Below are 26065 nucleotides of genomic sequence, written 5' to 3' on the forward strand. Positions count from 1 at the left end.
TATGTAACCCACAAGTTCTCTTTTTTTTTTTTTTTCGATCACTAAACGTAAATGTATTGACCAAAATGAATATGTACAGTAAGTCTGGAAATACCCAAGAGAAAGGGAGACTTGAGTCTCCACTCACAAAAATATCAAGCAATTACATAAAAACCTGGGCATTCCATGGCCCTAAGGCATTTACATCAAACTCATGAAGATGAAACTCTGGGTCCGGGTGCCCAATTCAACATTCAGACAACCGAACCTACATTAAAAAAACAATGAAACCAATACTAGCTTTTGAAAACAAGCCAGATCAAAGGATGGCTTCTAGAGCATCTTTGACATATGGGTATTTGAATAGGAAACCCAACTCCTTGGCTCTAGCAGGAACCACTCTTTGCCCTTCCAATACCTGCAATACAAACTGTTCATCACTTTACTTGCTTCAGAAATATGTGGTTCGCATTTTTTTTAATAATATTTTTTGGGGATACAATAATAATACAGCTTATACAATGACCCCAAAAGGGGGCAGTCTAGTTACAATCTGCCCATTTCCTCTTCCATATGAAGGCCCGAATATGAGCAAATGCACCGAAGGCACAGTTCATGCGATCGCTGAAAGAAAACACATTGCCCTGTGTCATAGGCTGACTATTTTCACACCTTCGTGAAAAGGATCATATGGCTCTTGCTTAACTAGCCATTTTATCGTTTACCAACACTCATCTACGAAAAACTTTCTTTAGCATTCAATCAAATGGCAGCGGAAACAGTAGGCAATCATGAAAGCAATGGCAAGCAAACAGTAAACATTGAATCTACGCAATTCATTAACACCTCCGTTGACAATGTGTGTTTAGCGAGGGAGGCAAGTAAGCTAAACACGTTGACAATAGCTAGTGAGTTTTACAATGACTAATAAACACTCAAGTGACACCTTGCTTGTCCCAGGGCCCAAAACAAGAGAGAGAGAGAGAGAGAGAGAGGTTACCACAGAAGCACCTTCTCCAAGGACTGCTTTGATTGCGAAGTCAGGGACAGGCAGCCATGATGGTCTACCCAAGACATTTCCCAAATGGTTACACATCTCCGCCAGTCGAACGGGGTTTGGTGCAGTTCCATTGATCACTCCTGACAGTAAAATTACTAAACTTGATTAAAAATGCAATAAACAAGTTTGATAGTCCAACTATAAAAAAGAACGAAATAGATGCCTGACAATTAGTAACCTATTGAACAACAGAATCGTGTATGGCACACAAAATAATCATACGTTTGTACAAAAATCAAAGCAATAAAGTAAACAAGTCACATTGAAAAGAAATATCATCAAGCAATTGGAAAGAATTGTAAGCATCCAAACGGTTTATTAGGTTGAAGAACGCAAGTTACACAACTGCAGTGTGCTGAAAAAAGGAAGAAAAGTGGATGGACAAAAGCAACCTAACATTTTATCCGACTTCTGCAGTTCCAATCCTCAAAAAAGGAAAATCCATATATCAAATTTCCAAATAACAGTTATATTCAATGGCTAGTTACATAAAAACCATTTTTTAGCTCAGTACTCGCTTCCATGAGCTTGCAAAATTATTGAAACTGAAAAACTAGATATGGGCAGAGAGAACATCTAGCCAATAACGAAGTTTCATGCCAATAATATGACTACCCTTGATTTGTCCAGAATCAGAGAGGAGAAAAACTTGTAAATTTAAGAATACAAAATTACCTTGATAAGAAGAATTGGATAATGCTTCATATATTAGGTTCACAATGTCGTCCAAATGAATCCAGGAAAACCTACATGGTAGTAAGAACATGATTTCTTTGTTATGGAGGAAAGGATAATGCTAAAGGAACATGAACCAATTAACATAGTTCATATATCCCTTTTTTTTTCTTTTGATAAAAAAAAGAACTGTATTAGAATGGAAAAGAAGATGCAACAAAGAAGGAAAATAGAACAAGAACAAGAAGTCCTCCCTTCACAAAAAGGAAAACAGTGATAGGATCACCAAAAACACAAACCCAAAGACAACTAGCTCAATGAAGCAAAATGATGGATCATGACGTTCAGGTGAGTCAAGTCAGTAGTTTGGAATTTCTTTTCTTCTTCTTGAGAGCAATAAATAAAGCCAATTTTCTTGTGAAATGCTAATGGTGAAATGCAAAGTAGCAGACAAGTGTCGCACGGTAACTTTTTATGGAGGATAGACTGAGTTTCAGTACCATTGCCTTCCAGTGCCCAAAGGTCCACCAGCAAACATCATAAAGAGTGGGATCATCTTAGCTGCAGATGTTCATAAACGTCAGTAAGCAGGGATAACTGGAATCAAGCATTTAATATATGAACAGCCGCAAAATTTGAATATGTATTCTTCATACAGAGAAAAGATGCAAGCATGCAACCAAGTATGGTGGCATAGATGACATGACAATATGACATTACTAAACATGAAAAAAAAAAAAAAATTAGCAGCAACACAGCTGCTACAAAGCCTCAAGTCCCACTAGGTCATCTTTTCTGCCATTCTGCTCACCCAGCATCTTATGATTCTTATTGAAGCTAAATTTATGTCTATCAAATCAAGTCTAAGTCTAGTATGGCCTCTTCATGAGCCTAAGAAATAACAATATCAGAATAATCATTTGGTTTCATGATTGGCCATGAAAATAAATGATAATTTTGAGCATGAAAACAAATGATTACTTTAGTTTATTTATTGAATGAGTTCATCTAAGGGCCACACAGAAGTTGAACTTGATTGATTCACATAAATATATAATGGTAATAATTTCACATAAAGCATATTGGGAAGTCTATAAGCATACAGTGCGTAAGAGTTCAAAAGACAAAAAACAAACCTAAAGCACCACCATCTTTTCCAAGAACAACACCAATACGAACAAGTGCCAATCTAACATCCTTATTAACTTTAAGGGCTGTTGCTTCCCACTCTCTACAAACCTATAAGAACAAGTTTCATAATCAAAACTTTGAACAGAAATGAGGAGGTTCTGTGAGTAGAAATGTTGAGACTAAGAACAAATAACTAATCCATGCCATGAAAATTGAATAAGTTCGTTCCTCCCCACCCCACCCCCCAGCCCTTTCCCTTTTCTCTCTTTCTTTCAGGTGGCATGTGGCAATACAAGTTTTTATTATTGTCCTGAAATGCCAAAAATAAAAGCATGGAATAAAAAACAAGTAATTTTGAATAGAGAGAGAGTTTTATAAAGATGAGGTTGACTTAGTTTAGATTAAATAGCACATCAAGCTTCACAGCTGCTGTTGCTGCACTATAAAAAATTTGACCAAGCAAGGAAGGTGAACATAAAATGCAAAAGGAATCTTAAATAACTTCAGCTAACAAAAGAAAACTGGTTATTATAGTAAGTTAATTTGAATCTTAACTAGTTTATCATAGAGCTGATTGAATCATCAAATCCTATGAATGACATAGAATCAAACTATAATCTAGTCGGAACAAAATATTTCTTATTCCCCCTCAATTCTTCTCTTTGGGATCAAGTTCCAAAGAGCTAATGAATCCATTCATTAACAAAGATTGAAACTATTACTGCATTTACCTCAGCCAAGTAATCATTTCCTGATGGACTTTGTTCATCAAATACTTGTGTCTCACTGGAGCCTGAAGGAAAATTAAACATGAGATCCTACAGAAACTAAAGGTGCTCATATTCAGGGTAAAATGAGCTTCATCGTTGACTGTCTCACTTAAAAGGGATGAATAGGCACGAGTTCAGCTATGAAGAGTAGACTTTCAACCCTTTATTTATGAGACAACCATATTCTGGTGTGGGTAAACAATAGCTTTTGGAAAACAGGTAATCATTCAAAAAAAATTAGGGCTTGTTTAGTTGTGATTCATTTCCAAAAAAACCAGCTTATTTTTCGGTTTTGCTACATAATATTTTTTTTTTTTTTTTAAAATGAAAAACAATAAGAAGGCTTTGGCACTATTCATTTGTGAAAATATTTTTGTTTTCCATCTCTATTTTCTCAAACAATTATAAAAAGATACTACATTTTTTTTTTTCTAATTTCCTAAATCTGTATAGGAAATTTGGAAAACATCTTTTTATTGCTTTCTACATTTCTAATGTCTTATGTAATTTTTGGAAAATAAGAGGACAAGGTGCAATTTTGTTGTTATTTAGAAATCTAGAAATGAAAAATGAAAAACCATTTTCAACAACCAAACAAATCCTTCATTTTCTACTTTTTAATACAAATTTTAAAAAACTAAAAAGTAAGCTGACATATGATCCTTTGGAAAACCAACAATGGAAAATGAAAACTGTTTTCACAACTAAATGGGCCCTTAACTTTTTGCAATAATGGCCACATTAAGAACTCATCAAATACAGCATGCTTTGTATAAAGCAATAATGGCCCTTAATTACTAATTTTATTGCAATAATTTACAGTCTGCCATAAAGAATTTGCGATCTTAGGGGATCCTCCTTTAACAGAAACCGATTAGAACAGAACATGAGTTAAGCATGTTGTATAACTGCAGCTTGTTTTGTGTCTTTAACAGTATAATTATGAATAGATTAGCAATACTATAACAAAAGGCAATGCCATTCTGCATATTGCATAAAGAATATTTTTCATTCTTTAGTTATTTTTCATTTTATTATAAATATAGAGGAGGGATTTGTTGCAATAGGCAATATGGCTGATGTAATGTGCATCAATGAGTGAAAACTAGTGTGTCTAGTGATCCTAGGCATAAATAAATGACATTCTTTTAAGAGAAGCATTAAATAGTTATCTCCATTCTATTCAATTGTCAGATGAGATAATACTTGAGCAGAGAAGTCTGCATTAGGTACATACCATAATAACCAACAGCGGTTGCGCTAACCATAACTGTAGGTCGAAGTTCATCTTGTGCACCATTTATGAGACCTACAACCTTCACAGTTGAGTGAAATGATCAGTTGTGGAAAGAGGAGAGTCAAACTCAAACTTTACGCACACAAAAGATTAAAAAATTAAAAAATAATTGTTGTTTCTCATAATTTGTAAGCTGAGATTTGAGAATAAAATGAACCCTAACCTTTGAGGTGACTCTAATTCTACTTTCCTTTATCTCTTTCTTTATCTGCAGCAAAAATAAGAAATCAACAAATCAACTCTGAGTTTACGGGGTAGACACAAAATGACACTGTTCTATTAGAGAGGCAAAAAACTGATATGTTCAACTCATTAGAATACAGTGAAACTTAAATGAAGGAAGACAAGAAATTTGTATTGTAGAAAGTAATATACATTTTATAAAATGAGATTCTGAAAAATCACTGTAGAAGTATAAAATTATGGAAAATGGCCAAAACATTTAATTGAATTGCTCCTGAGAAGGGAAAATTTTGGAAATGCTTGAATACACACATATAGATAAATTTATTACATAACTTGACGGAGGACAATACACTTCCAAATACTGATACTTAAAAAACAATATCTATCAAAATCTTGCACATAAATTGCTTTCCATATTTTTAACAGTATTGATCCATAAGGCATGCTAATATGAATCATATAATAGTGGACACAAGAATTGTGAGTTCTGCAAAGGCAGGCAACAATTAAAATAATGCAAAGCATATTCCATGGAGCACCCATTTATTGTAACTTGAAGGTAGCATAGTCGAAAATCAAACTTAGGCAATCTGATATACTCAATGGCAACCTCAGAAGACCATCTTGTACTGATTGGCACTCCTGCCAAATTTACAACAGCATCGGAACCATGAATACAATCTTTCCACTCCGGCTCCTCCGCAATCACAATTCCAGGAAAGTCTTTGGCTATAAATTCCAAGACAAAGAAGAAAAGAATCTTAATATTATGATAAAATATTCTAGTAAATAAAATGCAAAACAGCCAGCCTTAGCAGGAAATAAGAGCTTCAAAATTGTAAAAGAGATACATACCAAAGTAAATAATCAAGAATTTTGGAAGTTCTGTATGGGAGCTTTTAAATCAAATGTAATTGCTCAAATAAACAAAGTAAATTGTTTTTATAGTGTAAGAACCCAAACTATGTGGGTTAATATTGAAAGAAGGGTAAAAAGGTAATTGGGCAGACTTCGTCGACGAGGCCATCATTCGTCGACGAAGGTTGAAGGCTCCTTGTCGACGAAATTCAGAGGCTCGTTGACGAGGGAATGCCGAGAGGCTCGGAGGAATTGGAAATATCCGGCTCGTCAACGAGGCCACCGTCTCATCGACAAAGCTAATGACGAGGACGCCAATTCGTCGACGAATCCACCCGAGTCAAGGGCTATAAATATCAATTTCATTACTTCTAAGTTAAGTAATCTCAAATATCCTCTATCTCTCTCTCTAGAACTCGAAGCTCTCTCTCTCTCTCCTCGATTTCTTCGCCGTGTGTCGCCTGATTCGTAAATCCAACGTTACTGCAAGGATCAGAGAAGGATTCTCTAAGTTTCTAACAGATCGGAATCTCGTTTGAGCGATTTTGGGTTTCGGGCTAAAATTGAGGTAAGACTCGGTTTTCGTTTTTGATTCAGTATATGTGTAGCAGTACGAATTGTAAGTATATATTGTGCTGTGGTTTGTAGGTTTTGGAGTATCGGTTCGTAGTTTTGGGGACTGTAGAGCTCATAGTTGGAATTCGGGTTAAGGTAAGGGGATTCAGTTTATATCAGTTTATTTTCGAAATCAGGATCAGTAAACTTGTAGGCTACGATCGTATGTATGTTTTGGTAACTTATTTGGAAAAATCTATCTGGTAAAATACGGAATTTTAGGGTTATAGTTTTCGAGAAAATTTGGGAATTTCGGATATCATCTTTACTTTGTTTGGAAAACCGTTCGTTTTATTTAAATTGTATTATTGAAATGACTGTTATCCATATTTGCATAAACTATATACTTGAAATGGAAAACGATATGATTTACCGTAAACCAAATAAGTGTGGTATGTATGGTTGTATGTATTTGTTCCAGGTATTTGTAAAACAGCTATGTGGCGGCTAATTACCGTATGCTGAAATGTATAGGGACATGAGTTCCAAAATGATTCCAGGTTTTGTGAAATCAGCTAGGGGCGGCTAATTACCGTACTCCGAAACAGCTATGTGGCGGCTAATTACCATATGCTGCGCCATGTATCGGTTAACTACCGTGGGCGAGAGTGGCTGGCTCTATATCCGGGGTGTGAAATATCACCAGTATGTTCCGACTGGTCACCGATGGGTGTGTTCTACACCGTATGGAGCAATGTAATCACTGTAGGCCTCGGTCGTCGCAGCGTAGTTGCATATGTAGCAATGTAATTTCTGTGAGACTCAAGTGACCTTATGTAGTTGCGTATGGAGCAATGTAATCACTGTGGGCTTCGGTCGTCGCAGCGTAGTTGCATATATAGCAATGTAATTGCTGTGAGACTCAGGTGACTTTGTGCAGTTGCGTACTAGTGTGACGACATTGACCGTATGTTTTGGGTATCGTATGTACTGGAATGGTTTTGTGAAAATACTGGAACTGTATGTAACTGTATGGAAATGTTTCGAACTGTATCGTATTTTATAGTGTTATGAAGTATGTAAAATAACACTGGTATACCACACACTGATATAACCTACTTTCTTCCTTACTGAGAGGTGTCTCACCCCGAATGTACTTACAATGTTTTTCAGGTCCTTCAGATAACCGTAATTAGCATCCTAGCGTCTGGAAGCGAGGGTGTCGATAGCTACTGCTAGTACCTGTTAGGTACGAATTTTGGTATCCGGGTTGTCGGGATGGTTTTGTAGACACCTGGGAATGTTTGTATTATGGGAATGTATATCCTAACATGTATAGACTCTGGTATGATATTGTATATGTATTAAAAGACCATATTCCGCTGCGTATCTTATGAGTATGGATTTGTATGTGTATGTGTATAGGGCATCTGTGTACCCCACGGGGTCGGACCTTTTTATTGTATCGTATCATGTATGTTTGAATTGATACAGAGACAGGTCAGGTTACTATTTTCACCCCTAGGTCCCATTTCGGGGTTCGGGGCGTGACAACTTGGTATCAGAGCTAATCAGGTTGTTAGATCTTGTAGAATTGGTTAGGTGTATCTATTGTGTACATACCAGAGTATAGGATATAGGAAATGGGTAGAGTTGGTTAAGGGTTGTTTGGTTGCTAGACTGGGATTTGTCGACTGTAATTCGTGTTTTTCCTAGAATGACGATTCCAGTAAAAGCAGGGCAGATCATTGATGGATTCGTGTCAGTGTGACGGGACAGGCTTAGACCTGTGAAACTAATAGCTGACATGATTAGGTCTATGACTGTGTTAATTGTGTACGATATAAGAATTCTAACCGATTCCTATTTTGTTTTCAGAATGGAGCCCAAGGATAATAACTTGGAGAATGGCTCTGAGGAGACGGCGAGCGATGAGTCTCCTTCTTTGTCTCGTGGTTTAGCGAGACAGGTGATCCGAGAAATTAGGCGGAATGTTAGGAGACGTGAGAGCTCTCCTACTGATGTGGGGTGTACCATCGAGAGGTTCACACGTATGCACCCTCCGACTTTTACGGGAGGACCTGATCCGATAGTGGTGGAGGATTGGGTCGAGAAAACCGAGAGGATTTTGGAAGTCCTCCACTGCATTGAGAAGCAGAAGGTTTTGTACGCTACCTTCCAGCTGACTGGGGAGGCAGGGCGATGGTGGACGGCAGTGAGTCTGCTTGAGAGGCAGAGAGCTGGTCCATCTGATATGACGTGGGGCCGCTTCAAGGAGGTATTTTTCAAGAGATACTTTTCGGTCTCCACTCGGGATGCGAAGGCTGATGAGTTTTCGGGATTGACGCAGGGAACTTTGACGGTGCAGAGGTATGCTGTCAGATTTATCGAGTTATCTCGATTTGCGCCGTACTTAGTTCCAAATGAGCACGAGAAGGCTCGAAGGTTCGAGAGGGGTCTGAGGAAAGACATCTTCCGTCTTGTGGGGATGCTGCAGATCCGTGAGTTCTCTGTCCTGGTGGATAAAACTACCATAGTTGAGACCGACCTTCGGGGAGATGAAGTAGTGCAGGATCAAGGGAAGAGGCCAGTATCTTCTGGTCCTCAAAGTGGTCCTCGACAGGGACAATGGAAGAAGAAGAAGAGCTGCAGTTTCGGTTATTGGTAAAATACCGAGCGGCAGAGTTATCAGGGGGATATATCCTCCGCACCGTGCGCCAAGTGTTGTAAATGGCACAATGGCGAATGTCAGCCATTCTGGGGTGTCTGCTACAACTGTGGCAAGTCAGGCCACATGGCAAAGAGCTGTCAGGAACAGAGGAGGGTTATGCCTGCACAGAGCCAGAACCGTGGGAGCAATCATATGCCTCGGGGGAACTACCAGGCAACCACCGCTCCGGCGAGGGTATATTCACTAACTCCAGCAGATGCGGAACACACTGGGAACGTGGTGACAGGTACCATGTCACTACTTTCGAATAGAGTTGCTGTTTTATTTGGTTCGGGGGCAACCCATTCATTCATATCTGCTAGTTTTGTGAAGTTGTGTGTGGTTGAAACTTATACGATGAATGAGATGTTGTCTGTGACTACGCCGGCAGGGAGTGTAACGATCTGTAGTAAGTTGTTGGAGGATTGCCCAATGGAGATCCAGGGGAGACTGCTACCAGCGAACCTTATAGTATACGACATGTTGGGGTTCGATGTCATTCTGGGGATGGATTGGTTGTTCTCCAGTTATGCTGTGATCAACTGTCGTAGGAAGACAGTAGTTTTCAGACCTCCTGGGGAGCAGGAGTACGAATTTGTGGGATCGTGTGTGCGTCCAGCTCCATAGATTCTTTCGGCACTACAGACGACGAGGCTACTCTTGGATGGATGTCAGGGGTACCTAGCTTGTGTGCAAGAACCGCCGCGGGGTGAGTTGAGACTCGAGGATATTCGGGTAGTCAGCGAGTTCCCGGATGTGTTTGCAGATGATTTACCCGGTTTACCTTCGGATCGTGAGGTGGAGTTTACGATAGAGCTGCTGCCTGACAAAGCACCAATCTCTAAAGCTCCGTATCGGACGGCTCCAGTAGAACTTCGGGAGTTGAAGGAGCAGTTACAGGAATTACTGGACAGGGGATTCATTCGACCTAGTGTTTCGCCCTAGGGAGCTCCAGTATTGTTTGTGAAAAAGAAGGACGGGTCGATGCGGATGTGCATTGATTACAGTGAGATTAATAAGGTAACTGTAAAGAATCGCTATCCTTTACCTCGTATAGATGATCTCTTTGACCAGTTGCAGGGAACGCAGGTCTTTTCGAAGATCGACCTACGGTCAGGGTATCATCAGGTGAGGGTTAGATTTGAGGACGTAGCGAAGACTACTTTCCGAACCATATACGGCCACTATGAATTCTTGGTTATGCCGTTTGGGTTGACCAATGCGTCAGCAGTGTTCATGGATCGGATGAACAGGGTGTTTCATGAGTACTTGGATCAGTTCGTAGTGGTGTTCATCGATGATATTCTGGTATACTCGAGGAGTTGGGAAGAGCATGAGAATCATCTGAGGTTGGTGCTACAGATTCTACGAGGAAAGAAGTTGTATGCCAAACTGAAAAAGTGTGAGTTCTGATTGAATCAAGTTGCGTTCTTAAGCCATGTAATGTCTAAGGGCGGTGTCTCAGTTGATCCTAGCAAGATCGAAGCTGTAGTTGACTAGGCGAGACCGAAGAGTGTGCAGGAGGTTCGGAGTTTTCTGGGACTAGCGGGTTACTATCGTCGGTTCGTGGAGGGTTTCTCTAAATTGTCTGGACCTCTGACACGATTGACTAAGAAGGGGGTGAAGTTTGACTGGACTAGTGATTGCGAGCAGTGCTTTCTTGAGTTAAAGCACCGGCTGGTTACTGCTCTAGTATTGACCATTCCTTCAGAGAATGGGGGTTTTGTGATCTATAGCGACGCGTCCTTGAAGGGTTTGGGATGTGTATTTATGTAACACGGTAAGGTGGTAGCTTATGCTTCTCGGCAACTTAAGGAGTATGAGAAGAATTTCCCTACGCATGACCTAGAGTTAGCTGTTGTTGTTTATGCCTTGAAGATCTAGCGACACTATCTATACAGTGTTCAGTGTGAGATTTTCACTGACCACAAAAGCCTCAGGTACTTTTTCATGCAGAAGGAGCTGAATATAAGGCAAAGGCGGTGGCTAGAGTTGATTAAGGAGTACGATTGCACTATCAGTTATCACTCGGGAAAGGCTAATGTGGTAGCAGATACGTTGAGTCGGAAGTTAGAGCATGCAGCATGAACTGCAGTTGTAGCTCAGCATCATGTCAAACGAGATCTGGAAAGCCTTGGTGTGGAGTTGGTGTCTGGTGATCATCAGACTTTCGTTGCTAGCTTGGTAATCCAGCCGACCTTGTTTGAGCGTATTAAAGCCGCGCAGCCTAGTGATGCGGAGTTAGCTGAGATTGTGGAGAAAGTGCAGCAGGGTTTGGTTGCAGATTTTAACATCTCTGACAGAAGTGTGTTGAAATTTGGGACCAGACTGTGTGTTCCAAGCGACGATGAGATCAGAAAGACGATTCTGGAGGAAGCGCATTGTTCTCTGTATACGGTACATCCGAGTAGTACGAAGATGTATCGAGATTTGCGCGAGTCCTTCTAGTGGAGTGGTATGAAAAGGGATATTGTCCGGTTTATGGAGCAATGTTTGACGTGTCAGCAGGTGAAAGCTTAACATCAGAGACGCGCAGGGCCGTTGCAGCATTTACCTATTCTGGTATGAAAATGGGAGCACATTTTCATGGACTTTGTTACCGGATTGCCGCCAGCGCTTCACGGGCAGAATGCTATTTTGGTAATTATGGACAGATTGATGAAATTTGCTCACTTTGTACCGACGAAGGTTAGCTACCCTTTGAATAGGCTAGCAGACCTGTATGTGCATGAGATAGTGAGAAGACACGGAGTGCCGGTGTCCATTGTTTCAAATCAGGATCCAAGGATTACTTCTCGATTTTGGAAGCGCTTGCAGGAAGCACTGGGGACAAAGCTTACTTTTAGTATAACGTTCCACCCCCAGATTGATGGACAGTCGGAGAGGACGATACAGACCTTGGAGGATATGTTACGGGCTTGTGTATTGGACTTCGGTGGTAATTGGATTCAGTTTCTGCCACTAGTAGAGTTTGCCTATAACAACAACTTCCAGACTAGTATATGGATGGTACCGTTCGAGGCTTTGTATAGTCGGAGGTATCGATCTCCTTTGTATTGGGATGAGGTCAGTGAACGTCAGGTTTTAGGACTTGAACTCGTGCAACAGGCGTCTGAGAAGGTAGGTTTGATTCGGGAGAGGATTAGATCGGCTCAAAGCCGGCAAAAGAGTTATGCGAATGTTCGCCGCCGTGAGTTGGAGTTCGAGGTAGGGGGTAAAGTATTCCTTAAAATCGCTCCGATGAAGGGAGTGATGAGATTCGAAAGGAATGGCAAGTTGAGCCCGAGGTATATCGGACCATTCGAGGTTATTGAGCGAGTGGGTCCGGTAGCCTACAGAGTTACACTACCCCCAGCACTCTCGAGGGTCCACGATGTGTTTCACGTATCCATGCTAAGAAGATACGTGTTGGATTCATCTCATGTTATCAGTTATGATGAGTTGAAAATTGAGGATACTTTAGCGTATGAGGAAATACCTGTTCAGGTTCTAGACTGTAAAGTTCAGAAGCTTCATACCAAAGAAATACCGTTGGTGAAGGTATTGTGGCGAAACCACGAGGTTGAAGAAGCTTCTTGGGAACTAGAAATGAAAATACGCCGGAAGTATCCGCAGTTGTTCTGAGTAGTAGTTGGATAGCAGGGTGGTATGAGTATGTATATATATATATGTAATCCTCTGTTATCATATTGTATTTGGTGGCTAGTCTCTGGAAGAGTACTTTTGTATTGTAAACTCCCGAGGACACGTATGTATGTAACCATGGTATTCCTCCACCATAAATGAGGGAGTATGTATGTATGTATCGTAACGGGGCTGCGTATAAATGGCCGCCGTTTTCTCTAGAGTATGTATGTATGTATCATGACGGGGCTGCGTATAAATGGCCGCCGTATTCTCTAGAGTATGTATGTATGTATTGTAACGGGGCTGCATATAAATGGCTGCCGTATTCTTTAGAGTGTGTATATGTATCATGAGGGACTGCGTATAAATGGTCGCTGTTTCACCTCAGAGGGTGTAGGTATGTAGTAGTATGAATGTGTTCGTAATAAGAGATTGCAAATTTCGAGGACAAAATTTTTGTAAGGAGGGGAGGTTGTAAGAACCCGAACCGTAGTATGTGGGTTAATATTGAAAGAAGGGTAAAAAGATAATTGGGCAGACTTCGTCGACGAGGCCATCATTCGTCGACGAAGGTTGAAGGCTCCTCGTCGACGAAATTCAGAGGCTCGTCGACGAGGGAATGCCGAGAGGCTCGAAGGAATTGGAAATATCCGGCTCGTCAACGAGGCCACCGTCTCGTCCACGAAGCTAATGGCGGATTTGTCGACGAGGACGCCAATTCGTCGACGAATCCACCCAAGTCAAGGGCTATAAATATCAGTTCCATTGCTTCTAAGCTAAGTAATCTCAAATATCCTCTCTCTCTCTTTCTAGAACTCGAAGCTCTCTCTCTCTCTCTCTCTCCTCGATTTCTTCGTCGTGTGTTGCCTGATTCGTAAATTCAACGTTACTGCGAGGATCAGAGAAGGATTATCTACATTTCTAACGGATCGGAATCTCGTTTCGAGCGATTTTGGGTTTCGGGCTAAAATCGAGGTAAGGCTCTGTTTTCGTTTTTGATTCAGTATATGTGTAGCAATACAAATTGTAAGTATGTATTGTGCTGTGGTTTGTAGGTTTTGGAGTCTCGGTTCGTAATTTTGGGGACCGTAGAGCTTGTAATTGGAATTCGGGTTAAGGTAACAGAATTTAGTTTATATCAGTTTATTTTCGAAATCAAGATCAGTAAGCTTATAGGCTACGATCGTATGTATATTTTGGTAACTTATTTGGGAAAATCTATCGGGTAAAATATGGGATTTTCGGGTTACAGTTTTCGGGAAAATTTGGGGATTTCGGGTATCATCTCTACTTTGTTTGGAAAACCATTCGTTTTATTTAAACTGTATTATTGAGATGACTGTTATCTATATTTGCATAAATTGTATACTTGAAATGGAAAATGATATGATTTACCGTAAACCAAATAAGTGTGGTATGTATGGTTGTATGTCTTTGTTCCAGGTATTTGTAAAACAGCTATGTAGCGGCTAATTACCGTACGCTGAAATGTATAGGAACGTGAGTTCCAAAATGATTTCAGGTTTTGTAAAATCGGCTAGGGGCGGCTAATTACCGTATGCCGAAACAGCTATGTGGCGGCTAATTACCATACTCTACGCCATGTATCGGTTAACTACCGTGGGCGAGAGTGGCCGGCTCTATATCCGGGGTGTGAAATATCACCAGTAAGTTCCGGCTGGTCACCGATGGGTGTGTTCTACACCGTATGGAGCAATGTAATCACTGTGGGCCTCGGTCGTCGCAGTGTAGTTGCGTATGTAGCAATGTAATCGTTGTGAGACTCAGGTGACCTTGTGTAGTTGCGTATGGAGCAATGTAATCACAGTGGGCCTCGGTCATCGCAGCATAGTTGCATATGTAGCAATGTAATCGCTATGAGACTAAGGTGACCTTGTGTAGTTGCGTGCTAGTGTGACGACACTGACCGTTTGTTTTGGGTATCGTATGTACTGGAATGATTTTGTGAAAATACTAGAACTGTATGAAACTGTATGGAAATGTTTCGAACTGTATCGTATTTTATAGTGTTATGAAGTATATAAAATAACACTGGTATGCCACACACTGATTTAACCTGTTTCTTCCTTATTGAGAGATGTCTCACTCTGAATGTACATACAATGTTTTTTAGGTCCTTCAGGTAGCCGTAATTAGCATCCTAGCGTCTAGAAGCGAGGGTGTCGATAGCTACTACTAGTACCTGTTAGGTACAAGTTTTGGTATCCGGGTTGTCGGGATGGTTTTGTAGACACCTGAGAATGTTTGTATTATGGGAATGTTTGTCCTAACTTGTATAGACTCTGGTATGATACTGTATATGTATTAAAAGACCATATTTCGCTACGTATTTGATGAGTATGGATTTGTATGTGTATGTGTATAGGGCATCTGTGTACCTCAGGGGGTCGGACCCATTTATTGTATCGTATCATGTATGTTCGAATTGATACAGAGACAGGTTAGGTTATTATTTTCACCCCTGGGTCCCATTTCGAGGTTCGGGGCGTGACATACAGAGCCATATTATTATTATTATTATTATTATTATTAAAATCACTACAAGAATTATACATATATCAAATCTCTCACTGAAAAAATAAAAAAATCGTCATGTTAAATTACTTGTGGAAAAGCTTACTCATTCTAAAGCCTGACACAGAACTAATAGTACCGATTACCTTCTTACCAGGAAAAATTAATTGAGCATTATATCTAGACCGTGTCAACACACGAACACAATGTTTATCTACACAAAACAGAAAATTATTACAGTTAGATCTATAGATGAATTAGTCACAAATAGTAACAAAACCTTAAGTTCTACTATGTGGTTCTAAGTCGATATCTTGGGGAGTACAACCCGAACAAAGAAATAAACATGATGTATAATTGAGTACAACATGACTAAAAATGAAAACCCAGTGGTCTGAAGCTAGGTCAATACTTTCAATAAACCAAGCCAACTTGAGAGTTAGGAAGCAAATATTTATACAAACAAACAACAAACCAAGCCTTAAGTCCTACTAGTTGGGATCAGCTACATGAATCCTTTTGTGCCAATTTATGCAACCATGGACATTTCTTATGGCAAATTCTGGGATACTAAATCCTTACTATCTTATTCCAAATTATTTTAAGTCTATACCTACCTCTTCTACTGCTCCTTACAATAACTAACTCATTCTTCCTCATTAACGCAATATGTGACTTATGTTGCAAGTGTCCAAACCATGTGAGTCATCCCTCCCTTATCTTATTTTCTACAGGTGCTACGCGCAACTTACTGCAAATATGTTTATTCCTTAATTTATATTTTAACATTATACCACTCATCCATCTTAGCATTCTCATCTCAAAAGCTTTTACTTTTTGGATATGGTGTTTCTTAGTCGCCCAACATCTTGATCCATGTAGCATGGCTGATCTTATAGTCGTCCTATAAAACTTCCTTTTTAATTTTAAAGGTATTCTACCATTGCACAATACACTCGAAGTACTTCTTCATTTTACCCAACTTGCTTTAACTCTATGCCTCACATCTTCAATTTCTCCTTCAGCTTGCATAATAAATCAAGGGTATTAATAGGGCTGCAAATAAGTCGAGCCGCTCGTGAGCCACTCGGTGCTCGACTTGATAATAGCTCACTTGAACTTGTTTATTGAGTTAAACAAGCTGAACTTGAACTTGAATTTAAATGAGCCAAGTTCGAGCTGGTTTATACTCGGCTTGTTAGGCTCGCGAACAGGCTTATTTAAGTCGCGAGCCAGCTTAATAGCTCGCGAGTCGGCTCGTTTATTAGTTTATTTAGTAACTCGTGAACTCACTCGAATCTCGATATTGAGCTCATGAACTAGCTCGATATTAGGCTTGTGAACAAACTCAATATAAATCACATTAAATATTTGATTTTAAATTTTTTACTTTAAAATATATTTTTCTCATATTATATTTCTTAATTATCAATTAATTTAATTAGTTAGTGGTTTGGTTTGTTTATTAGTTTGAAATGAGTTTCAGTTGAGGCAAGTTTGTGCAAGCTTTAGTCAAGTCAAGCTCGAGCCAAGCTCGAGTTATGTAAATGCTAAATGAGCAGAGCTCGAACAAAAATTTTAAGCTCAAGTTCAGCTCAACTCAGCTCGGTTTGTTTGTTGCCCTAGGTATCAAAATCTACTAGTGCTATTAATTTCTTCATCATCAAGTTTAACTTTTTTCTCCAATTTTCCTCCTATTATAACTAAATTACATTTCATATATTCTGCCTTATTTCTACTTATCCTAAAGTCTCTAGATTCTAAAGTTTTTCCCCATAATTTTAACTTATATTCAACTCCAGCCCTAGTTTCATCAATCAAGACAATATCATTTACAAACAACATACACCATGTAACCTCATTTTGGATACTCATAGTCAATTCATCCATTACTAAAGCAAAAAGATAAGGGCTCAAAGAAGATCCTTAATGTATACCTATTGTGATCGGAAATTCCCTAGTCTCTCCACCTATAGTCCTAACGCTAGTCATTACACCATCGTACATATCCTTAATGATATCATTACACCAACTATATACACCCGTATTTTTATTTTTATTTTCTTCTTCTCTAAAACCCACCATAGAAATTCCCTAGATACCCTATCATACGCTTTCTCTAAGTCAATAAATACCATGCCTCTTCTTTTTCCTAAACTTTTCCTTTAATTTTCTTAAAAGATATATAGCTTCTGTAGTAGATCTCCCGGGGATAAAACCAAATTGATTTTTTGAGACCTTTATTTATAACCTTAATCTTTGTTCAACTACCCTTTCCAACAGTTTCATTGTATGACTCATAAGTTTAATTACATGATAGTTATTATAATTTTGAATATCTCCTTTATTTTTGCATATAGGTATTGAAGTGCATTTCCTCCATTTGTCTAGCATTCCACCCTGAAACATATCAACCTCAAGCAAGATCAATTTCATCCATTTCAATATGGTTCTACACAAAATGTCTCTAAAATTATAGCTAAACCAATCTAATACAAAATAAGTCGCCAAAGGAGCATAATAGCATACAAGAATACCAATGGCTATATGACGTTCCAGAATTTCTCAGCTAGCAACGGTACCCATTTAGTCTTTTTTTAGGGCAATGAAGAGAAGAAATAATAGCATACAAGAATACCAATTGCTATATCACGTTTTGGAATCTCTCAGTTAACAACAGTACCCATTTAGTATTTTTTTAGGGCAATGAAGAGAAGTTCACCAACTATCTGAAAAACGAAAAAAAAAAAAAAACATTGTACACCCAAAGTATGGATCTCATCAGCTCAATCTTCTACCAAGAACATTTCCAAAGCAAAGACCAATCAAGGGACAACCCCTATCAATGTAAGTGCTTGTATGTCTTTTCATTACACTCCAACACTAATTGCCATCAATAATGCTGAAAATTTCCATAACAACAAAGACAAAAAAAATTGATGCAACGAGATAAGAATGGTGGAGAAGGAAAACATGATATAGACACATACAAACATAAAATGCATGGAATACAATATGCAGGGGTGGACAAATCAAGAACATCCAGAACCAAAGAACTAGCAGAAAAAGTGTATGTTAGTCAAGTACAACAGTAAGTTAAAGCATAACACTCAGAACACCAACTAATCAAGAACTACAAAGCAAATAATGCATATACAATGAAAGACCTCAAAGCCTCTGATTTAAGTCAGAAATTAGTAGTGCATCTTGATACATTAGAAGAATGTCTTTTACAAAAACAAAGTTGTAATCTAAGATGAAGTACCAAGATTGACATAGGATTATACTAGCAATCAAGCACACGTGCGCACAATATATCTTCATTTGATTTTCTATAGAATTAATTAACATTTTTTTTGCTGCTTTTATAAATTTTTCTACATCTCTAACATTTACACTCTAGCCTGCAACAAATTGTTTTAAGCTGTTATACAAAGACAGATAACAATTTTTTTAATTGAAATTTAGGATTTGCATATGGATATTTTAACAAGTTAAAAAGTGGCAACTAAAGAATGAGTTATAAGTACTTATGGATTAGTCATTGAATTGTTCCATATTTTCCACTCAATTTACTATTTGACCAATATTTATACAGGGATATAATAGGAGAATATATAAATGGACACTAAATGACTAAAGTAGAAGAATCCCCTTTCTATTTATATAATTGTATAAATGATCTCAAAAACACTGCATAATAGTTCTTAGTTCATAGTGTTATGGAGTTATGTCTAGATGGAGTGACCATGACCTGCATACAGCCGTTGCACCAATCTTCTACCTATAAAACCGGTTGCTCCGGTTATTGCTATAATCATCTGGTTTTCCTACAACAAACTGCAAAAGATCAGTAGAAACCATTAATGAACCAATAATTGAACTATAATGAATTGAATTGTTAATAACTAGTGCCTTAATGCCTCACTACACCTGTGGTCCAAGAGGTTTTTCGCTAAAATCCCAATTGTTGGGCCACATTTATGCTAAATGGCCACATTATATGCCATTTTAAGCAGGGGAAAGAAACATGGAGACCAAACTTACCAAAATGAGCAAAGATAGAAATTTCACACAATGCTGAAATTTAGTCATGCATTTTTTTCAGCTTTGGGTTAATGTAATTGAAATGTTATTTTCCATTGATGAGCAAGCAAGAACGAATTGATTCACTACTTGGATTGCAAATCACACCATTTTAATTCTCATTTTTGGTTTAATCAAGTGCTTGGGATGAAAATAGAAATAGAGCTAGCTAGAATAACAATAAAAAATTGTATATTTTGTAAGAGTAATCTAACTAACAAAATAATGGTTGGATTCCGCGAAAACTTGTGAGAATTGAAAATGAAATACCAATATCACCCCCAATTTATAAATCTTTCTTTAAATGCTATTTTAAAAGGGGGATAATTTTATTTTATTATTTAAAAGAGTAAACAAATAAAAATGTTTTTCCATTTGCAAAACAAACAAAAAGAGTTCAATTATAATTATATCCATTATAATTTGTATTAATGGATTCCTAAATGAGTTGAATTGAATTTAAATATTATTCTGAGCACCATGTGACTTGTGAGGGAGCTTACAAAATTCTATAATGTTGTGAGAAATAAAGAAATTGAAAATAATAGGAATTCAGAATTCCAAATAACATAAATATGGAGACAATTCTATTGGCAAGAAAGACAGGTAAAGACAAAAGAACATCACATCATTGTGTGCGAAGGCTAATCAGACTCTTTATCATGTTAAGCAAAACTAAGATGATGTTTGGTTCGTAGAATGTTTATTTTTAAGAATAGAATGAATTATAGAACCACTTTCATTGATGTAGAGATGTCCTATATATAGGACTTGTACAAGGTATAGTTTGTTACAAATTCAAATACAAATTCAAAAGTATTTATATACTAAATCAAAGAGATTCTAGACTATCAAATTCAAATACAAATTTAAAATATTTAAATACTAAATCAACTAGATTCTAGACTATCAAATACAAATAGATATTCTAGTAATACAATATGAAGAATCCCAGATCGCTGCATACAATCAGATATTCGCAAATCTTCAACTATTAGGATTCTCGGCAAATTTCCTTAATACGCTCCCGCAAGATAGGCGTGCCATCAGTTAAGCCAATCTTGGAGCACAGAGAGTGGAATTTGAAACGGGATAGAGCCTTAGTTAAGAGATCGGCAAGTTGATCATAGGTGCTAACATGAGAGACTTACAGCAAAACCCATTGTAACTAGATCACAAACAAAATGAAGATCAATAGCGATATGCTTCATTCGTGAATGCTTAACAGGGTTAAGACTCAACTGGCAAGCACCAATATTATCACAAAACAGATGTGGGGGATTAGGAATCGGAATACCAAGTTCTTGAAACAACGAGTGAATCCAAACAAGTTCGGAGGTGGCGAAACCAAGACCCTGATATTCCGCCTCAGTGGAGGAACAAGCCACAGCACGCTGCTTGCGCGTGCTCCATGAAATAGGACAATACAACAACAAAAAAACCAAACCTTAGTCCCACTAAGTGGGGTCGGCTATATGAATTCTTTTTCGCCAATTTATGTACTCATGGACCATTTCTTTTAATAGATTCAAGGATATTAAATCACTGCTCACTATCTTTTCCCAAGTTATTTTAGGTCTACCCCTTCCTTTTCTACTGCCCCTCACAGTAATTAAGTCATTCTTCCTCATAGGTGCACTATGTGGCCTACGTTGCAAGTGTCCATATCATCTGAGTCGTCCCTCCCTTATCTTATCTTCTATAGGAGCTACACCTAACTTACCACGAATATGTTCATTCCTTAATTTATCTTTCAATGCTATACCACTCATCCATCTAAGCATTCTCACCTCGGCAACTTTTACTTTTTGGATATTATGTTTCTTCATTGCCCAACATTCCGATCCATATAGCATCCAGAAAAATAAGATAGGCAGAGGTGGAGGATCTGGTATCCCTATCACCGACCCAATCAGCATTCGAAAACCCTTGAAGAGTGAGATTCCCAGTGCGCTTGAGGAGGATGCCATGATGAAGAGTACCTTTCAAGTACTGCAGAATACGTTTGGCAGCGGTCCAATGGAGCTGAGATGGTTTAATCATGAATTGAGCCAATTATTGACCAATAAGGCAATGTTGGGCCGAATTAGAAAGAGATATTGAAGAGCTCCTATAACTCGGCGAAATTCAGTCAGATTAGCAGGAGAAGAGCCATCATGGAGCTGAAGAAGATCCTTTGTGGCAAGTGGAGTCATCACTGCCTTAGCACCATCCATCTTAGTGCGATAAAGGAGATCCCGAATATACTTTTGTTAGGAGAGGAACAGTCCATAGGGAATTGAAATCACCTCAACACCAAGAAAGTAATGCAAGGGACCGAGATCCTTAAGAGAAAACTGATGAACGAGCGGTTGAACAATCTTAGAAATAGCAGCAGAGTTACTTCCAGTGATTAAGAGATCATCAAAATATACCATAAAATAGAGAGTAACATCAGCACTCGTGTATGTAAACAAAGAAGAATCGGATTTAGACAGCTGAAAACCGAGTTGAAGAAGACAAACACTCAGTTCTTTATACCAAGCATGAGGTGCTTGTTTCAAGCCATATAAAGATTGTTTTAACCTGCAAACATGAGAAGGCATATTAGGATCAACAAAACTCGGGGGTTGAACCATGAATACATCCTCATGAAGGCGGCCATGGAGAAACGCATATTAACATCCATTTGGCGAAGGGGCCAATTTTTCTGAAAACCAATGGAAAGGACGGCCCGAATAGTTACCGGCTTCACAACAGACTGAACGTCTCATTATAGTCAAAGCCAAGCCGTTGATGAAAACCTTTGGCCACTTACCAGACTTTATAACGAGAAATACTACCATCAGGATTCTGTTTGATACGGAAAACCCATTTGCAGCCAACGAGTTTGATTTTAGAGTGTAATGGAACCAACTCTCATGTACCATGTTTAACCAACGCATTGAACTCTTCGGACATAGCATGCTGCCACTTGGGATCTTTCAAGGACTGAGACACACATGTGTGCTCAACAGGTTGAGGAAGAGGGTGTCAAGTAGCAAGGTAAAGTTGTTTGGGTCTATGAATATTATTCATATACCAGGTAGTTATACCATGAGTACAGGTGGACCGGGCCAAAGATGCAGGTATGGTGGATGAAAGGGTTACCTCTGGCGGAGAAGGTGCAGGGGAGAGTGAAGAAGCCGGAGCTGCAGGAGCACTATTCGTCACGGTGGTAGGAGAGGAGGGTATCCGTCCAATGTAAGGCACCATTGGAATTCGTCATAGCATCTGAAACTAACAGAGAAGGCACAACAACATGGGCAGATGAAGAAAAGGGAAAAACACATTCATCAAAAACCACATGCTTAGACAAGTAAATGCATGAGGTAACAAGGTCCATACACCTATAGGCACTCTGAGAACTTGAGTAACCGAGCAAGAGACAAGATGTAGATTTTGGTTGAAGTTTACCGGTGGCATAAGGTAGCCATAGGTAACACTGACAACCAAAAATACGCAACTTTTTGTAATCAGGGCGACGACCAAACAAACATTCGAAATGACTTTTATTTTTCAAAAGAGGAGTGGGCATACAATTTATTAAATAAACCACTGCCTGAAATGCGTAGGACCAATAAGAAAGAGGGAGACTCGCTTGACTCAACAGGGTGAGACCAGTTTCGACAATGTGCCGATGTCGGCGTTCACTTGTACCATTTTGCTTAGGTGTATAAGGAGTAGTGGTAAGCCAGCCAATGAAATTAGAGGAGAGAAAATGACGAAGAGATTGAAATTCGCCCCCATTATCGGAGTATAAGTGTTTGATGTGAAAACCAAACTGTTTTTCAAGTAGTCCTTTCAGTTGACAAAAAATGTTGCAAACATCACTTTTTCACCTGATGGAAAACAACCAACAATATTTAGTAAAGTGATCAAAAAACAAGACATAAAAATGAAACCAATCAAGCGAAGTGGAATTTGTAGGCCCCCAAACATCAGTATAAATGTACTCAAGTGAATGAGTGCTAACAAGAGAAGTGAAAGAAAAAGGCAACTTGTGACTTTTATTGCATTGACAAGCATTACAAACGAAAGATGAAGAGACACTAGACACCACAACTGGTAGAGAAAAGGTACGAATAACAAAATCAACTACTTTATTTGACGGATGCCTAAGTTGTCTATGCCAGGTGTCGGCTGTTGTTCGTTCACCAATTGTTCGTTCACCAACAAGTGCTAAAACAAAAGACACTTTAGCGGAAGACGCCATTGGCATTAGATAGACACCATCCTGACATTTACCGCGAAGTAGAGTCGCCCCCGTGCTCTGATCCTTCATAAGAAAATAAAATGGGCAAAAATCAAGATAGACATCATTGCTACGAGTGAAATTATGAACGAAGATTAGGTTTTTGTGAATATTAGGAACACAAAGAGTATTAGTCAATTTAAAAGACTTCGAGGACGAGGGAAGAGACATAGAGCCAACATGTGTGACTCGCAAACCTGAGCCATTGCCAATGACGACCTCATCCGTGCCATCATACTCTGAGTGAATAGAGAGATTGGCAAGATCGGAGGTGATGTTGTGAGAAGTAACGGAATTCATAAGCCACTTTTTGTCGGTGGACGCATTTGTAGCGGCACAATTAACAGACTACACTCTTAAAGCCGAGTGGCCGACTTTGTCACATAGCTGACAAATGCTCCGAGGCTTACCAAACTGCTCCTTACGATTATTGCAACCAGAGTTGGAACAACGCTGACCAGAGGAACCAGGGTTGGAATGTTGGTTGTAGTTGAAAGTGGAAGCAGAAGTGCGGCGCTGAGTGGAGTTCACAGTGGCAACCAGGACAGCATTGGACGCATCAACACGTCATAAGTAACTTTCGTGGCCAACCAGCATATCATGAAGCTCCTCAAACGTAAGAGAAGTCTCACGTGCCTGAATAGGGGCTGTAATCTCACGGTACTTAGGGCCAAGGCCGTTGAGGACATACAAAGTAATGTCATCTGTTGAGACAGGACTGTTGAGACAGGAGAGTCAGCTGTTACAACAAGTTCATCAACTAATACCTTGATGGCGTGGAGATGCTCCGAGACCGAGCGAGACTCTCGCTAAATGAGAGTCAACTCCTCCTTAAGTTGCATAACACGAGTGCGTGACCGATAGGCGTACAATCATTGCAACTTGGACCAAGCATCATGAGCAGTGGTGGAAGTGGCAATGAGCGGCATGACCTTCTCGGAGATAGATGCAAGGATGGCGTGGAGGATCAACTTATCTTACCAAAGCCAACGCCAGAAAACCGAATTAGAGACACCTGCAAAAGATGAACTAGTAGAGGAGGTGCTGGGAGAAATGGTTCATGACGGACAAACGGTTGTACTGTCAAGATAGCCCTGAAGGTCATAGCCAATGAGCAATGATATTAGTTGGGTGCACCAAGAAGGGAAGTTGGAAGGGGTAAGCTTCAAGGGAAGCTGGGAGCCGGCATTGATGGCAATAAGAGAAGAGTTGTCGCTGTCGGGAGTGTCTAGGGTGGTGACAACAACGGATTCAGAAGAAACGACCATTAGGAAAGAGAAGGGAAAAAAAAAAAAAACTCGTTAGAGAAAGAACTCTGATACCATATAGAAAATGTAGGACACTTACATTGATGCAGAGATGTCCTATATATAGGACTTGTACAAGGTATAGTTTGTTACAAATTCAAATACAAATTCAAAAGTATTTAAATACTAAATCAACAAGATTCTAGACTATCAAATTCAAATACAAATTCAAATACTAAATCAAGGAAATTCTACAATATCAAATACAAACAGATATTCAAGTAATATAATCTAAAGAATCCCAAATTGCCGCATACAATCGGATATTCGCAAATCTTCAACTGCTAGGATTCCCAGCAAATTTACTTTATATATATATATATATATATATATATATATATATATATATATATATATATATATTAATGCACAGCATGGAAACTCAAATTTCACCCTGAGAATGTTTACTCATCCTATACCATGTTAGGTGGACTTTCCCTTGAGTGAATTTTGTCTTAATTATTATCCCATTCCCATCACATTCTATGCTAGTTAAAGCATTTTTTCAATAAATAAATAAACCCTGGGCAATGTCTAATACACATAATGAAAATTAAAAATCTTACCTTCTCAGATTGATCAGAGGCGTTCTTCTTGTTGCTGCCGTTGTTGAGACACCAAACCCTAAATCTCTTCTCAGTCCCACAAACCTAAACATTGTAAAGGGTTAGATTTCATGGGCAGAGCATGAATTGAATGAATGCCCAGAAAGAGAGAGAGGATTTGGCAAAAAAGTACTCACTGACGAGGGCTTGGGAATGTGAAGAGAGCTGGGAGAGAAGGCTCTGCTGTAGAGCTCCATTGGCGGGGTGTGATTTTCGAAACTCTATGGAGTCTAGCTCGACTGTGTGTCTGATCCTGCTCGTGGGGGAAGTAAGGATTGATGAAGCAGTGACGCTGTTCATTTAGTACCATTTTTTTTTTTTCACAATGTGTGATGTCTGCGTGCCGTTGGAAATCGTGTCCAATTTCGAACCACAGCAGCCAATAAAGCCATATCAATTATCCATTAGGAC

The 26065-nt window shown here is 39.0% G+C and overlaps 1 protein-coding gene across 6 annotated transcripts; it reads right to left on the bottom strand.

Annotated features, from left to right (window-relative positions):
* LOC131156433 (epimerase family protein SDR39U1 homolog, chloroplastic) lies at positions 1-26065 on the bottom strand. 6 transcript variants are annotated; one of them, XM_058110120.1, is made up of 13 exons: positions 25792-26065; positions 25616-25699; positions 19138-19204; positions 15538-15597; positions 5709-5827; positions 5076-5120; positions 4853-4931; positions 3577-3638; positions 2851-2953; positions 2215-2275; positions 1715-1785; positions 980-1119; positions 1-397 (listed from the first exon to the last, which is right to left on the bottom strand). In XM_058110120.1, exons 1-13 carry the CDS (start codon positions 25849-25851, stop codon positions 299-301), a joined length of 1050 nt encoding a protein of 349 aa, XP_057966103.1. In that variant the 5' UTR covers positions 25852-26065; the 3' UTR covers positions 1-298. The 6 variants fall into 6 exon arrangements, with proteins under 6 accessions (XP_057966103.1, XP_057966102.1, XP_057966106.1 ...); XM_058110119.1 differs by having other exon boundaries at positions 19138-19213; XM_058110123.1 differs by lacking the exon at positions 15538-15597.

This window comes from Malania oleifera, chromosome 5 (assembly GCF_029873635.1).
Source record: "Malania oleifera isolate guangnan ecotype guangnan chromosome 5, ASM2987363v1, whole genome shotgun sequence".
Lineage (NCBI taxonomy): Eukaryota > Viridiplantae > Streptophyta > Magnoliopsida > Santalales > Ximeniaceae > Malania > Malania oleifera.

Coding starts and splice junctions, on each gene's coding strand:
- LOC131156433 (XM_058110119.1), bottom strand. CDS start 25,851: ATGGAGCTCTACAGCAGAGCCTTCTCTCCCAGCTCTCTTCACATTCCC. Junction 19,214..25,615: donor CCTCTGATCAATCTGAGAAG/GTAAGATTTTTA, acceptor AGTTTGTTGTAG/GAAAACCAGATGATTATAGC. Junction 5,121..5,708: donor GTACAAGATGGTCTTCTGAG/GTTGCCATTGAG, acceptor TTTTTGCTGCAG/ATAAAGAAAGAGATAAAGGA.